Source organism: Stigmatopora argus, chromosome 12 (genome assembly GCF_051989625.1).
Source record: "Stigmatopora argus isolate UIUO_Sarg chromosome 12, RoL_Sarg_1.0, whole genome shotgun sequence".
NCBI classification, from domain to species: Eukaryota; Metazoa; Chordata; class Actinopteri; order Syngnathiformes; family Syngnathidae; genus Stigmatopora; species Stigmatopora argus.
Genome location: NC_135398.1, coordinates 4645139 through 4659681, shown reverse-complemented (window position 1 = coordinate 4659681; position 14543 = coordinate 4645139). Strand labels below are relative to the sequence as shown.

Sequence of the window (14543 nt, the reverse complement as noted above, 5' to 3'; positions counted from 1 at the left end):
ACAAGTTGCAACATGCTCAACATTGAAGTATGCAAAGGGTTATATTTAGAAAATCATCGTCAACATCGTACCGGCATGACTACATACAGTATTTTAAATACAGTATTTAAACTGTGCCACGAGTTTTGAAGGATATAAGAAAAAGGAAAACATTAGACATCAATATAAATCTATTCATTGAATGACTGCAATGTAATGTGAAAATAATTTCAAACGAAATATGCTTGATTAAAAAAATCAATCTAGATGAATACAGCAATTCTATTTTAGTTTCCCTTTTCCACTTTAGTTTTTCAAGATTAATATATTAAAAATGTAAATCGACACAGTGGTGTGTTTTTATGTTTATATATGATATACACAAAATGTAGACAATATAGTAGATGTGCTTTTCTTAATTTGACATTTAATTCAAATTGAATTACTTTTGTGGGGATAAGCGGTTCAGAAAATGAATGAATTACTCAATTTTGATTGATAAATTTGCTATTATTTTAACCGCATTTAAATAAAAACGGCCTCAAAAGTTTTATATATTTTTTAAACTATTAACAATAAAAAAAATGATTTTATAATAACTCAACCTACTCTGCAGCTGTTTTAAGTGATTGTGAAATATTTGTGGTTGATTCTGCTGTTGTTGTACCGGCGTCCTGACTTTGTGCGGATCGTTGCTTTTCTGAGCTTTTTCGGGAGCCTTGAACGCCTCCCCGGCTACAGATGCGTCGCGGGGTGTGGTGAAAACTTGGGAAAACTTTACCACCGGCAAGCATAAACCTTCATGCGCTTGTCTTTGGTTCCCAGTGACGGAAGAGTAGCAGCCAGGTGAGCCATGAACGATACTTAATTACCATTCAACGTGGATTACAAATGCTCCGAATATAAATTGTTTTTAAACGGCTGCGTTCCATCTGGTGCGTTTAAATGTAACGCTTTTCTCCGGAGTATGGAGTGTGACGCGCTATTTTGAAACAATCAAGTGCATTTGTTTGTTATTTTGTCTCGCAGGAAGCACGTGATAATTGAGGAATTGGGAATTTACGCTATCAACTTGTCAGGAAATGTTTCTTCACCATTTAGTTGTCATTAAGATGCATTTCCGGGTGCCTTAATAATATAGAAAAAAATAGCTCTTGAACTCCTATTACTATGCTTAGCACTCAGTACGAATTTTAAGCCGTCAAATTGTTGTTTTGTTGATTTCCCCAAGTCCACAAGAGTGATACCTCGACTTGCAAGTTTTTCTAAATGTGTTTCAAAACTCTGTTATTCCTTGTTAAAAATGGCTGTTAACTAAACAGAAAACTAGCCAGTAATGTGATGTTAATTATAACCAGGCATACTTGTTCCCGTTCTTTCTTTTTCTACTTGAATAACACCCATAAATGTTGTATTTAAAATATAGGAACAGTTTGATGTAGCTTCCATGGCGAAATTAAACTTGTAAATCAAGGAACCAAATTACAATGTGCCCATTAAGACCAACTTCCATATTTTTCATACATGGACGTGAGCTAGCAATAGCATTTCTCAATGCAACATTTTGTCTCTTTTAGGGAAGTGGGATGGAGTCCTGCATGACAAAACCTGAAGTCAAAAAGAAAACCAGACCTGTGAGCTGAATTTTAAAATATATATAAAATATATCATTTTCCTGAGTTATATTTGTAATTTTCTGTCTTGTCATTTCAGAGCAAACTGCCTCCCTGGCCTCCTGAGGTAGCTAATCTGCCCGGCAACAGTGTCTTGTCAAGATGTGTTGCAATTTATTTATTTATTTTTTACAAATTTTTGCTTGCAGCCTCAGAAAACCAATGAAGATCCATCGGACAAGCCTGTCCCCGTTCGGCCTCCACGACCACAGGACAAAGTATGTTTTACCAACAAAACAAAAAGTTCATCTACCGCTTTGAGTCCTTTGTTTCTTTTTCAATGTCCTACTGAAATTAGTTCCCTTGTCATCTTTGGATTTTGGCAATTGATTCCCGTATTTAAAGTCGTGTCTTGCTGTTGCAGGAACTCAGCCAAACACAATATCGACAAAAAGGATCAGCGATTAACAGCGAGGTAAAAAAATTGCGTTACGTTTATTCCTCCTGAAAATTCATTCAAACTGATGTTATAAAATGTAAATATTTTTTCAGGCCAACCAAAATTTGACGCAAAGCAAGACAAAGGAGAAAAATCCAGAACTTCCAGTGCTGCCGCCTTGGCGGATGGAGCAGGTTCGGTACCGGTACTGCCCAGTGATCCGGCAAAACAGTCATTATTGAGGTATTTTTTTATTTTTTATTTTTTTGCCATTCTGCTAACAGGAAAGGAATCGGCCAACAAGACACAGCTTGCACGAAAGCGACTTCAAGAAGGTATTCTAGCTTGTGACGCCATTTTATTGTCACTGTCTTAACCACCTTGTCATCTCCATCAGATTTCCGATGCAAGCGTCCAATCAGAAGGACCTAATACTGACATAAAGGAGGTTTGTTGCTGACGTTTTGGATGAACATTTTTCTTTTTAGATTTTTCTAAAATTTTAAACAACATTTGCAGATACGCTCACTCTTTGCGACAACCAAGTCAGAAAAAAGGCCGAAAATCAAACAGTCGTCATTCATCGTAAGCCAAGAGGATGCTAATGCTAACAATCCTAATCAAACTACATTTGAACTCTTTCGATTTTGAATGCACAACATGGCCGCTATAGTGGAAGTTATTGTCCTGTTCAAGCACGTTTCGTAACTTAATTCATCGGAAACCAATGCGTAAAACCATTTTTTTTTCAACCTCATTTGCCTGGTCAAACCAAATGCATGTGGCGGCCATATTGTCCTGTACTGCATATGTGTGTGTGTATATGTATGTATATATGTATGTATACGTGTGTGGGTGTGTATATCTGTATGTGTGTAATTATGTATATATGTGTATATATGTATCTGTGTACATACTACAGATGACTAGCCCCAAGGGATTGTTGGATTAGAATCTCTGGCTAAACGGGTTTTCTAGGAGCATTTGGGCGTGGTTCAACGTGCAACACAAAAAAACCAAAACCAGTTTTTAGACTGTGTGACTCATGCTAATTGTGTTTGCTTCAGAGTCACGTGACTGACACCCAGGACAGAGGTGACGATGCTGCAGACAAACAGGCCAGCGCCAGCAAACCTGTACGCATCCGTCTCATTACGCATGTATTGGTGTGAGTGCGTGTGATGTGACGATGCGTATAATTTGTGCTCGACAGAATGCCCTGAAGGGGATGATGAAGTACCTCAAGCCAACTGCTAAGGTTTGGCCCATTTGGTGTTGTCGTCAATGTTGTCGCACGTGCAGACGTTAAAGTTTGAGTTTCTCCAAGGGCGGTGGCGGCGGAGGAGGAGAAGCTCTCCCGGATCCCGACAAGGACGAAGCAGCTTCGGAAAAGGAACGGACAGCCGGCGACAAAACCAAACGAGAGAAAAGTGGAGAACCCAAACAAGTAAACCAACATAAAGGCAACTTCTTGTATTTTTTTCTTTTCATTTGTTCATAGATTTATTTATTTTCAATACTACTGTAGTATTGTACATTTCATAACGAAAATCGGGAAAAACGCAGGTGAAAACTAAATAAATACAACTGCAAAAAAGAGACAAAGCGAATAACCATAGAAAAATTCAAATGGATTGGACGGGAAACAAGAAAGTGACCTGAAAATGACTAAAAATTACCATGTTAGTTTTCATTGATTTTATTTTTGGATGTTCTCTTTCTCTTATTAATTGTTCCACATAAAGAATGTCAGGCTATAATTATTTTTAATCATATCACTTTCTTTTCAGGACCTTGGCGGCAGACTGGTCGAAATGTTCCGGAGGCCTCCTGTTGTTACGGTAAGGTCATTTGTTTAATTTAATTTTTAAGGTAATTTTTTAAGGTATTTTTGCTGTGTTGGTGGTCTTCTTTCCCAATTTCCTTTTTTTTGGTGTTTTTTTTGTCAGATGGGAAAAGCAGACAGTGATTTGGAGGACAACGATGAAGACCAGAAAATGTCAAGTCCTGGAAAAAATATAAACAAGAAATTCAAGAAGAAAGCTGAGGAAGCTAAATCAGATCAGGTAAAAATGCTTTTCTCTAACGGTGTGATAAAGGGCTTGCCTTCACTTTTACGTTTTAAATTGCCCTTGTAGCATGTTATATTATGTGAGTGCCGTTTTAGAATTTATTTTTTTCTTGTTCCAGGAGCTGTCGGACAGTGGCGACGATCTGTCGCTGAAGCCCTCCCCAGAGGTTAAAAAGCGCTTCATTCGATTCATCATTCATTGACAAGAATGTGTGATTTCATTGTTTTTCCTTGCAGGAAAAAGGAGGATTTTTCAGCAACATTCTCCGTAAACCTGCCAAGAATCGCAAAGAAGTGCCACCCGAGCAGGTAACGCATCCATAATTTCAGAAAAGACTTACGACTAGAATGATAGAACTTCCTCTAAAGTGAGCCGTTTGATTTCAGGAGAATCTTAGCGCGCAAAAAGAGTTGTCGGCCAGCAACGACAGTCTGTCTGAAGTCGCCAAGACTAAAGTGAGTTGACTCTCCCTTTTTTTGCCTAACATTTATTTTAATGTTTACCCAGGTGACATTTGGTCTTCTTGTTTCAGGAGAAGGGAAGCGCATTCAGCGGAATGTTTAAAAAGTCGTCCAAACCAATTGACGCATCCAACACAGAAGACGTAAGAATCTTTTTCATCTGTTGTGGTTATCTTACTTATGCTATTTTATGTCTTAATGTTGAGTTACATCTTGTTGTGCATTGAGCAGCCATTTTGGCCGGCCCGATCACATATTGGTAAATTCTATTCTGTCTTTTGTCCATCCAATTTGAATTAAGCTGCTGCAAAATTATAATCATATAAAAGGGGGATTTTAATGTCGCAGAAAAAAACCCCACTCATCCCTTTTTCAGTTGTGCAGCACCAAAATAAGGATGCAAACAAACTTTGAATAATGTATTAAACAAACCTAAACAGCGAATAAAGTTGGTCACCCAATGCCATAAATTGAGCTATTATAAATGTGATTTTTTGGGAGGGACATTTACTTTTTTTTTTACTTAAAGGTTTATTTCAATAGTGTCAAAATAGTCTGTATATTTAGATATTTTGCATTATACTTATGGATCATTTTGATAAATTATTTACTCTCATAGCAAAACATAAAAAAACTGATTCTTGTTCTTCTATTAGATTAGACATAAATTCATGTTTAACCCTAACATTATCTCATAATCAACTATGTGATGAAATATAAGATGTTAGAAGTGATGGATCAACTTGATGTTGTGTCCAGGTGGGCAAACAGCCCCAAGACGACGAGCGCTCGGTGGGCAGCGACGGACCATCGGAGGAAAATGTCAAGGTGACTTTTTATTTGGGAGTGAAATTGATGAGATTGATGGGAAATAATGATGAGAAAATGTTTTTTTGTTAGGAAATAGGACTTTTTGCCGGATTCTTCAAGAAAGCTGCCAAAGCACTGCAGCCTGAACAAGTACGTACACCAAAACATCCCTGACACGTTTCATTTCAATCATCCAGAATATCACTTTAGCTTTTGTTTTTTTCATTCATTGAATGCCAAACATTCAAGTTTAAATGTATTGGATGTCTTTTTCCATCAATGGCTGCCAATGAGTTAATAATCGAGTTTAAAATGGTTCTTTTTCATTTTAGATGACTTTTAGTAAAAAAAAATGTTGACTTGTCTTTGTTTAATTAACTTCAGGAAGTCAGATTAAACCTCTGTTTTTCCGCTCTAGTTTAATTTGACATGTTTTGTGTTTAGGTTAATAAAAAAGAAAATTGTTTCTTCTTTTGCAGGATGACAACTTGGATAAAAAGTCGTCAGCCAGCAGTGAGAGTTTATCGGAGACCAAATCGGTACATTCACAAATATATCCTAATTCTGTATCATATTCAATCTATTGTTTATGAATGTTGCCATGAATTTTTATTTTTTGGGGGGGGGTTAGGAAAAAGAACGAGGGCGGTTTGGTGTCTTCCTGAAAAAGACTCCCAAAGGAGAGAAGTCCGACTCATCAGTAAGGCATATTTTCTTCTCATTTTTTTTCTCTTATTCTTGTCTATCCTATCCTAACCGACAATATCTTCATCCGAGGATGACGAAGATGAGAGGGCGGAGCCCACAACGGCGGTCGGCGACGATGCTAACGAGAAGCACGCGACCAAGGTAACCCAAAATGGCTGATTGTCGTATTCATTCATTGGAATCATTTCAATCAGTGGAACAACCAGTTTACTGGATTTGTTTTTTCAGCTTTCAAACTCCAAAAAGTTTAAATATTTAAATAATATATATTAAAAAAAAAAATCATCCTAAACGTAAATGAGCTCAGAAAGCTCACATTGGTATTTTTGGATGTAAAATGATCTCCTTAACATCAGAAAATTATGCAAAAAAAGGAAAACAGAACCTTCATATAAGTAAAATGCATTTTTTTCGGAAGGAAGGAAAAAAATATTTTGATTGTGTTTCTGTCCGTTTAAACCAGGAACCGTCAAAATTATTATTTTTATTTTTGCCGCTCCTTGCAGGACAAAAACCTTTTCAGCAACATGTTCAAGAAGCCTACAGAGGGCGACAAGGTGCGTATTATGTGGAAGAATACAAATATGTTGTCCACTCCGGCATTTCAAATAGATTGGACGTCTATGGTAGTCGAGGAGTTAATGATGTTGATTGATTATTCAGGAAACTGAGGTGAAGAGTGAAACGGCAAACTTCGGGAGTTCGGAGAACTTGTCCGAAAATGTCCCAAAGGTATTGAGAATCCTTTGCGTTACTTTGACATTTCTTTGGGTTTTCAGAAGCAAATAATGTCTTTTTAGGGCAAAAAAGGAGGGCTGGCCGGCATCTTCAAAAGATCTCAAAGCAACGATAACGAGATGGATGAGGTCAGTCTCCCTTTTTTGTACAATGCGAGTCTTTCAACGTCTGGTTGTGATCCTTCTGTCCCTTTTTTCCCATATAGGAGAAAGGTGGACTCTTCAGCGGCCTGAAGAAAACCACAACAAAAGCATCCGCTGATGACGACGCTACGGGGGTGAGATAGCGTTGCAAGATTGACACATTTGACTTCTTAGCACTTAAATAGGATAAAAGGATAGAAAATATCTGCTTTTTTCGACCTGTTTTGTCCTGCTAGGACAAGGAAAAGTCATCAAGTATTGAAAATCTATCGGAAAAGCCCAACAATAGCAAGGTAAAAAATGCCCAGATCAGATATCCACATTCACCCTTAAATAATTATTGGAAAAAAATTGAGTACCGTATTTTCCGCACTATAATTCACACTTTTTTTCATAGTTTAGCTGGGCCTGCAACTTTTTATCCCCCTCTGACTACGACAGACTGTTTTGTTGTCTTTAAGTTCCTTAAAAAAACATTTTTCAACATTATTATTTTTTTTTTTCCTCCAAGGAAAAAAGTATTTTCACTGGGATGTTCAAGAAAGCGCCAAAAGTAGCAGACGATGTTGCAGCGGATGAGGTGACTACTTAAGAGTTTTTTTTTTTTCATCCAATAATTTTAATTATTATTAATAGTAGTGATTTCATTGACGTTCTTTCCAATGGCGGACAGGACAAGAAGTTATCTGCAAGCACCGAAAACCTGACCGAAGAAAACGCTCCAAAAGTACAAATGTTGTTGACAGATGTTGATCGGAATATTTTTACACCCTTTCTGACACAATATTTTGTTATAAGGGAAAATCAGGAGTTCTGGCAGGAATGTTCAAAAGGTCCCCGAAACCAGCGCCACGTTCCCTCGCCAACAAGGTCACTTTGGCGCCCAATCTTCTGTTCTCATTCTTTTATTTTTACATGTTTGTGGCATGGAAATAATAGTAAAAAGGATGGAAACTTTATTTTTAGGATCCTCTCAGTGATGCCAAGGATGAAGAAAGTGCCAAGGTTAATTCCGTTTCAGACTGTTAACAATACAAGAAAGGCCGTTTCACTGTTTTTGAGTGACATTTTGAAAAAACAATCACTGTTTTTGAGTGACATTTTGAAAAAAAATCACTGAGTGACATTTTGAAAAAATTTCACTGTTTTTGAGTGATATTTTGAAAAAAATTCACTGTTTTTGAGTGATATTTTGAAAAAAATTCCCTGTTTTTGAGTGATATTTTGAAAAAATTTCACTGTTTTCGAGTGACATTTTGAAAAATTGTCACTGTTTTCGAGTGACATTTTGAAAAATTGTCACTGTTTTCGAGTGACATTTTGAAAAATTGTCACTGTTTTCGAGTGACCTTTTGAAAAAATGTCACTGTTTTCGAGTGACCTTTTGAAAAATTGTCACTGTTTTCGAGTGACCTTTTGAAACTTTTTCACTGTTTTCGAGTGACATTTTGAAAAATTATTGTCTTTTGTTTTTACCGTTAGGATGACTTGTCAGGAGACGAACTATCGGGTGATGCTGCCAATCTTGAAGCCGTGAAGGTAAGTACACGATATGAGCTAGGGAAAAAAATTGTGTTACATGAAAAGTGAATTTTATATCATGCTAGCGATATGACTTCACTAATGTAATTTATCTTCAACCTGGACAAGGGACTAAAGATGGAAATTAGCATCGGCTATAATCTTGCATATTTACATATGTTCATTAACACCAATATGCATATGTTCATTATTATGTACTGTCCTTTTTATTAAATAAATCACACATTTCGGGGTAAAAAAGCTAATCTGAGTATTTTGCGTAGTTTGACTGCATGTTCGTGTTGGGCAGGAAAAAAAGGGAGGCTTGGCCGGCATATTCAAGAGGACCCCCAAAACGTCTGACAAACAGGTGAGCGTGCTTTTCCGGGCACGGAGAAGACTACTTACTAGTCCACCCGGGCTAACCCGGTCGGTCCCGATACTTGCAGGACGTCGACGACAAGGACGACGCACCGCCCACCACGGGTGGGGGGCTGAGACGCAGGAAGACCATTAAAAAGAAGAAACGGGTCAGCATTTTAGTTGTGCTTAATATTAGCAAGTTGCAAAATGGCTTTTTCCTGACTGTCATTTCACTTTTCTTTTTTTTCCTTCTCCAGGTCGTGTCCTTCAGAATCAAGACGACTCGTCCCAAAATGCCAAAATTAAATGTAATAAAAACACGATTAAACAACACTAAAGTTAATAAATTAGTGTTAATACTAATAACTTTTTTCTTTTAAAAAAACAACCTTTTTTAATGATTTTACCGTTTAATTAAAAGAATTGCATTTTTCTTTTTTGTTATTTTAAAATTATAATCATTTAGTTGTTCCCTCTGTTTGATTTAAAAAAAAAAGGAGCTAACTATACCAAGAATATATTATTAGCTATTTGTAATCATTAAAGACAGACTGGTATAGTTTTAGTCAGTTTTCTTTTTAAAATTTAGCCCTAAAAAGTAAAATGATCAATCTTGAGTGACAATTGAGCTCATGTTTTGCTCGCCAGGCCCGAGAAAAAATGCCCCTCATTGAAGAGAATGTAGAGATGGCGGAAATAGCTCCGCCACAGGTTTGTTGTTCTTCATCTTTTCCAGGCCATCGTATTTATTTTTTATTTATTTAATATCACCATTTGTTTCAGGAGAACACTGTGGAGATCCAGCCGGTGGAGATGGCGGAATACCCGACCAATGGAAACCCCCTGGAATCAGAGGAGGTGTGTGTGTGTGTGTGTTCATTCAATATTATTTCATAAGTAGAGATGGACATGGACCGATATGTCTAAAGCAGATTTTGTAAGCATGTATTTTAGGCGCAAATACTTTGTTAAAGCATGTTGCTTATGAAAGACGATTCAAACGTTCATTATATATTATGTTATATGTTACGTTATATGTTATATATTATATATGTACATTTTATCTTATTTGTTACACTGGGTTGTGCAAATGCACAATTATCAAAGGTCATTACCTAAAGATGGAACATTGCTATTATATGGGTTTTCTATTGGCTGATATATTTTTAAACAGGCACTATATTAGTCCACCTTCATTGGAAAGATCATCACCCAAACGTTGATCATAAGTTATTTTATTATGTATTGGTCGATATTCGCCAATGTTGAAAAAAATGAATATATATCAGCGGACCTTCAAAGAAATGAGCATCACCTTCATGATTTTTGTTTTGGTTTGGTTTTTTTGAGCAGGAGAATGACGGCCTATTAGACTGGTGGAAGAATGTCGAAAGTGAGTGTGATGTCAAGATATTTTAAATTGGAGATTTTTTTTTTTTTTCTCATTTCTCACGCCTGATGCGGTGGGTTTTCTCTTTCTCCAGGCTGGGCCGACTGGAACGAGACCGCCCATTTGGGAGAAGAAGAGGAGGGAGTGTACGCGCCGACTTTATTTGTCGATGAACCGCCACGGAAATCATCGTGTCGTTTGTCAAATGCAATCCACGTGTTGAAGCGTTTCTCCACGTGTGCGTTCGCAGGGCCATGGAGGAGGCGGCCGACCGCGTCTACATGGCGGCGCGTCTCTTCGTGCATCTCTTCAACCAGCGAGGGGCGTCGCTGCAACACTGCATCCTGGAGCTGCTGACCATCGCCGACGCCGCCGACCAGTTCCACAAGAAGACGGTGTCGGCGGCCGTGGGCGGCGGCGTGGCCAGCGTGGCCGGCAGCCTGACCACCATCACGGGGCTCATCCTGGCGCCCTTCACCTTCGGCGCCTCCATCATCGTCACGGCGGTGGGCATCGGCGTGGCCACGGCCGGCAGCATCGCCTCGGCCACGGCCAACATCACCGACACGGTCCACTCCAACATGGACCGCAAGAAGGTGGAGAAGATGATCCAGGACTACCAGGAGAGGATCAAAGACATCCGTGACTGCATGGACTTTGTGCAGGAGGGTATAGACACCCTGCAGGAGTGGGATTTCGAGAAGTACTCGCAGAGCGCCGCCAAAAAGGCCCTCAATCACAACATCAAGCACGTGGTGAAGGAAGGCGGCCGGGCGGGGAAAGCCCTCATGATCAATACAGACAAGCTGATCAGCACCGTGCAGGTCCTGGGCGCCGGCGCCGGGGCGGCCAAGGCCGCCCAGGCCATCAGCGTCACCACGGGGGTCATGTCGGCGCTCTTCCTGGCCCTCGACGTCTTCTTCCTGGCCAAGGACTCCCACGAGCTGCGCAAAGGCGCCAAGACCAAGTTCGCCTCCAAGATCAGGGACGTGTGCAAAGACCTGCAGGACGGCCTCCTGGAGCTCAACAAGGTCAAGACCCAACTGCAGAAGACCATGGACGGCATCGAGGTGGAAGAGTACGAGGAGATCCAGGAAGTGGAGGTGGAGGTGGACGACGACCTGGAGTCGGACCCCAAGAAGCTGGCTGAATTGGAGCAAGAGCTGGACCTCATGGAGGAGAAGCTGGACAAGAGAATGGAGGAGGGCAAGAACGCCGAAAAGGAAAGCGGATCCAGGAAGAAAGACAAGCTGGAAAAGGAAATGGAGAACCAGACGGCGGCCTGGAAGGAGAAACGGGAAAAGGAGGAAACCTCGTCACTTCAAAAGGAGAAGCGAGAAAAAGAGAAAACGCCGTCACTCCAAAAGGAAAAGCTGGAAAAAGAGGAAACATCGTCACTCCACAAGGAGAAGCGAGAAAAAGAGAAAACGCCGTCGCTCCAAAAGGAAAAGCGGGAAAAAGAGAAAACGCCGTCACTCCAAAAGGAAAAGCGGGAAAAAGAGGAAACGTCGTCACTCCACAAGGAGAAACCCAAAGAGATGGACGATCCTGGGAAAGAGCCCAACCGAAGAACAGGAGGCTCCAGAAAAAAGTCTGAATATGAGAAAGCCCCCGAAGAAGCGCCTGGTAAAACGCGAGATTCCCTTCGGAAACCAGAACCCCAGAGAAGTCGGAGAGAAGATGAGGAGCGAGCCAGGAATATCGAGGATTCCAGAAGGAAGTCAGGACTTGAGAGAAGCCCCCAAGAAGAAAAACCCACTTACGGGAACACCGAAAGAAAAGCCAGCATTGGCAATCGCCGCAGGGGAAGCAGTAGCTCCTCCAAAAATGAGAGCGGCTCGACGGACAAGATTCGACCTAAAGACCCATCCGGGATGGAAACGGGAAATACAACCTGGTACAAGTCAACGGTGAGGGACGCTCACGGTCAAAGTGACGACCGGAGGGCTTCGCAACGGAGTCTCGAGTCCAGCCGGAGGAACCGCACGGAGGACGACGATGCGGGAGTACTGGTTCGCGGCGAGGAAGAAGGACTCAGCCCAATGGAGAGCGCCCGAAGAAAGTTTGAAAGAGCTCCCGAGGATGCGGACCACCGGAGGGGAAGCGAAAGCGACGGCAAGGTCAAGGCGGGAAGCCAACGCGAGAGGAAAGCGAGCGACAGAGAGCGGAAACACGGTCGTGGAAGTTCTCGTCATCGTTCCAGTATCCTTATGGACGATGGACTTTACATTTAGGTCTTTTAGAAACTGGTTTATCAATGCTGCTCCTGTTGTTGTTTTTTACAATCCAGTCACATTCTGGATTAACGTAATGCACTCTAGTTTTTCGGGAGCTAACAATTCTTGTGAGAAGTCCGCTTAAGATTTCTTTGGTCTGAACCATAAGTGGGAGTTCTTCTAAAGAAGTCAGGATCAAGATGTTGGTGTTTGGTACTAGTCTTATGGTAAGATGTATTGTGGTTATAGTCTTTTGGAGAAAACTATAATGCTAGTTTAGCCTCTTAAAAAAGCAAGTCTTTGGCTTAAATTCAACATATTACAGGTTTTTAGGTCCTAGGTCTGGTTTTGGGAGCGTAAGGCAAAAGTCTTTTTTTTTAACTTGTGGCACTTCGGTTTAAGTGTTTTAGCCACATTCGCTAGTTGAAAATGTATTGGAGAGTTATATAGATTATATTAATGGTATTGTTTTTTTTCCACTATAACTAATTGGTTTGTAATAAATGTTTACCTTTTTATATACGTTCATGTACTTTTTACTGGTGGTGGTTTTTATACTTAACAAATAAATTATTTTTAAACCATTTAATATTTTTTCTTTTTTTAAAAATAAGGTTTAAAAAACATCAATTTTAGTGGCGAATTCCACCTGCGCTGGACGAATAGCATCCTCTAAATATAGACTTCCTGTGCACGTGATGACTACAGCAGGCGCGGCCAATCAGAGGCCGCACTGACCGGAAGCATGGGAGGTGAGCGAACCGATTGGCTGGTTTCCATTTGCATCCGCCCACAACAGTCGGCAGCGTGTGGAAAGCGTGTAGAGAAGCGAGCTCGAACTTAATCAATGTTTTTATTACAGTTTAAAACAAAGAAACGAAGAAATGGGACAACGAAAAGGAGAGTTAGAAAAGGAGGAGGTTATGGAGGTAAATTCCTGTAAAAACTAAAGACGGAGAAACGTGTTTTTTGCAAATGAAACGTCTGTGAGCGTGAATTCCATTGACCTGATTATTCCCCCATAGAGGGCGCTGCAAGAGGAAGAGGATGAAACCAAATGCAAAACACCTGTCAAGTTTGAAAAAACAAAGAGGCATCAGCAAGTAAGTTTTCCAAATAACTGCAATGCAACAAACAGTTTTCTCCCTCTGTCATGTTATTAAGTCATTGTGAGGTTTGTTTCTAGTTGATTATGCTAAGTTCAATAGTAAGATGCTAAAGATCTTATTTGTTCAAAAGAATCACCATGTATAGTATAAGCCGAGTTCTAACCAAAAAATGTATACTAAACCCACCACAGATAGTAAGGCTTTTATTTTTTTCATCAATTGACCGTGTAGTAAGGCATTTTTTCTTTAAAAAAAAGAAAGACCATGTATAGTAAGGCTTTTATTTTTTTCAAAAAATGACCATGTATAGTAGGGCTTTTTTTTCTTTAAAAAGACCTTGTATAGTAAGGTTTTTTTCTTTAAAAAACAACATAGTATAGTAAGGCTTTTTTCTTCAAAAAATGAAATATTATAGTAAGGCTTTTTTCTTCAAAAAACGAAATAATATAGTAAAGCTTTTTTCTTTAAAAAACGACATAGTAAAGTAAGGCTTTAAAAAAAAAACGACATAATATAGTAAGGCTTTTTTTCTTTAAAGAACGCCATAGTATAGTAAGGCTTTTTTCTTAAAAAATGACATAGTATAGTAAGGCTTTTTTAAAAAAAAAAACCAACCATGTATAGTAAGCCTTTTTTTCTTTAAAAATAATAGACAGTGTATAGTAAGGCTTTTATTTTTTTCAAAAAATGACAATCACGTCGGCTTCACAGCTCTGGGGTCCTGGGTCCGTCTCCGTTTGCCCTGCGATCAGCTGGCCACCGATTCAGGTCTCTGGCCCGGAGACAACTGGGATAGGCTCCAGCACCCCTCGTGACCTTAATGAGGATAAAGCGGTTGAGCAAATGAGATGAGATGAGAAAATGACCATGTATAATAAGGCTTTTTTCTTAAAAAACGAGCATGTATAGTAAGGCTTTTTTCTTAAAAAACGACCATGTATAGTAAGGCTTTTTTCTTAAAAAAACGACATAGTATAGTAA

At 39.6% G+C, this 14543-nt stretch overlaps 3 protein-coding genes across 3 annotated transcripts; all 3 read left to right on the top strand.

The window, feature by feature from the left end:
* Positions 1-616: 616 nt before the first annotated feature.
* On the top strand, positions 617-3340 carry LOC144085840 (uncharacterized). Its single transcript, XM_077615498.1, has 11 exons — positions 617-825; positions 1557-1613; positions 1693-1719; positions 1802-1870; positions 2017-2067; positions 2145-2225; positions 2316-2366; positions 2429-2479; positions 2551-2616; positions 3099-3167; positions 3245-3340. Exons 2-11 carry the CDS (start codon positions 1566-1568, stop codon positions 3338-3340), a joined length of 609 nt encoding a protein of 202 aa, XP_077471624.1. The 5' UTR covers positions 617-825; positions 1557-1565.
* Positions 3341-3364: 24 nt separating this feature from the next.
* LOC144085839 (uncharacterized) lies at positions 3365-7106 on the top strand. The gene is made up of 16 exons (XM_077615497.1): positions 3365-3478; positions 3822-3872; positions 3981-4097; positions 4222-4269; positions 4340-4411; positions 4490-4558; positions 4636-4707; positions 5324-5392; positions 5465-5524; positions 5854-5913; positions 6006-6074; positions 6152-6223; positions 6589-6639; positions 6746-6814; positions 6883-6948; positions 7026-7106. Exons 2-16 carry the CDS (start codon positions 3846-3848, stop codon positions 7104-7106), a joined length of 1002 nt encoding a protein of 333 aa, XP_077471623.1. The 5' UTR covers positions 3365-3478; positions 3822-3845.
* Positions 7107-7660: 554 nt separating this feature from the next.
* On the top strand, positions 7661-13042 carry LOC144086126 (uncharacterized). The gene is made up of 11 exons (XM_077615932.1): positions 7661-7833; positions 7930-7968; positions 8446-8502; positions 8795-8854; positions 8934-9014; positions 9105-9155; positions 9496-9558; positions 9631-9705; positions 10201-10240; positions 10332-10383; positions 10488-13042. Exons 1-11 carry the CDS (start codon positions 7786-7788, stop codon positions 12469-12471), a joined length of 2550 nt encoding a protein of 849 aa, XP_077472058.1. The 5' UTR covers positions 7661-7785; the 3' UTR covers positions 12472-13042.
* Positions 13043-14543: the final 1501 nt, after the last annotated feature.

Excerpts from the sequence above, each read along its gene's own strand:
- LOC144085840 (XM_077615498.1), top strand. The coding sequence starts at position 1,566 with ATGGAGTCCTGCATGACAAAACCTGAAGTCAAAAAGAAAACCAGACCT. Across the intron at positions 2,226-2,315 it reads CGCCTTGGCGGATGGAGCAG|GAAAGGAATCGGCCAACAAG; the intron begins GTTCGGTACCGG and ends TTCTGCTAACAG. Across the intron at positions 2,367-2,428 it reads ACGAAAGCGACTTCAAGAAG|ATTTCCGATGCAAGCGTCCA; the intron begins GTATTCTAGCTT and ends CATCTCCATCAG.
- LOC144085839 (XM_077615497.1), top strand. The coding sequence starts at position 3,846 with ATGTTCCGGAGGCCTCCTGTTGTTACG. Across the intron at positions 4,708-5,323 it reads ACGCATCCAACACAGAAGAC|GTGGGCAAACAGCCCCAAGA; the intron begins GTAAGAATCTTT and ends TGTTGTGTCCAG. Across the intron at positions 6,075-6,151 it reads GAGAGAAGTCCGACTCATCA|GATGACGAAGATGAGAGGGC; the intron begins GTAAGGCATATT and ends TCTTCATCCGAG.
- LOC144086126 (XM_077615932.1), top strand. The coding sequence starts at position 7,786 with ATGTTCAAAAGGTCCCCGAAACCAGCGCCACGTTCCCTCGCCAACAAG. Across the intron at positions 7,834-7,929 it reads CACGTTCCCTCGCCAACAAG|GATCCTCTCAGTGATGCCAA; the intron begins GTCACTTTGGCG and ends CTTTATTTTTAG. Across the intron at positions 8,503-8,794 it reads CCAATCTTGAAGCCGTGAAG|GAAAAAAAGGGAGGCTTGGC; the intron begins GTAAGTACACGA and ends CGTGTTGGGCAG.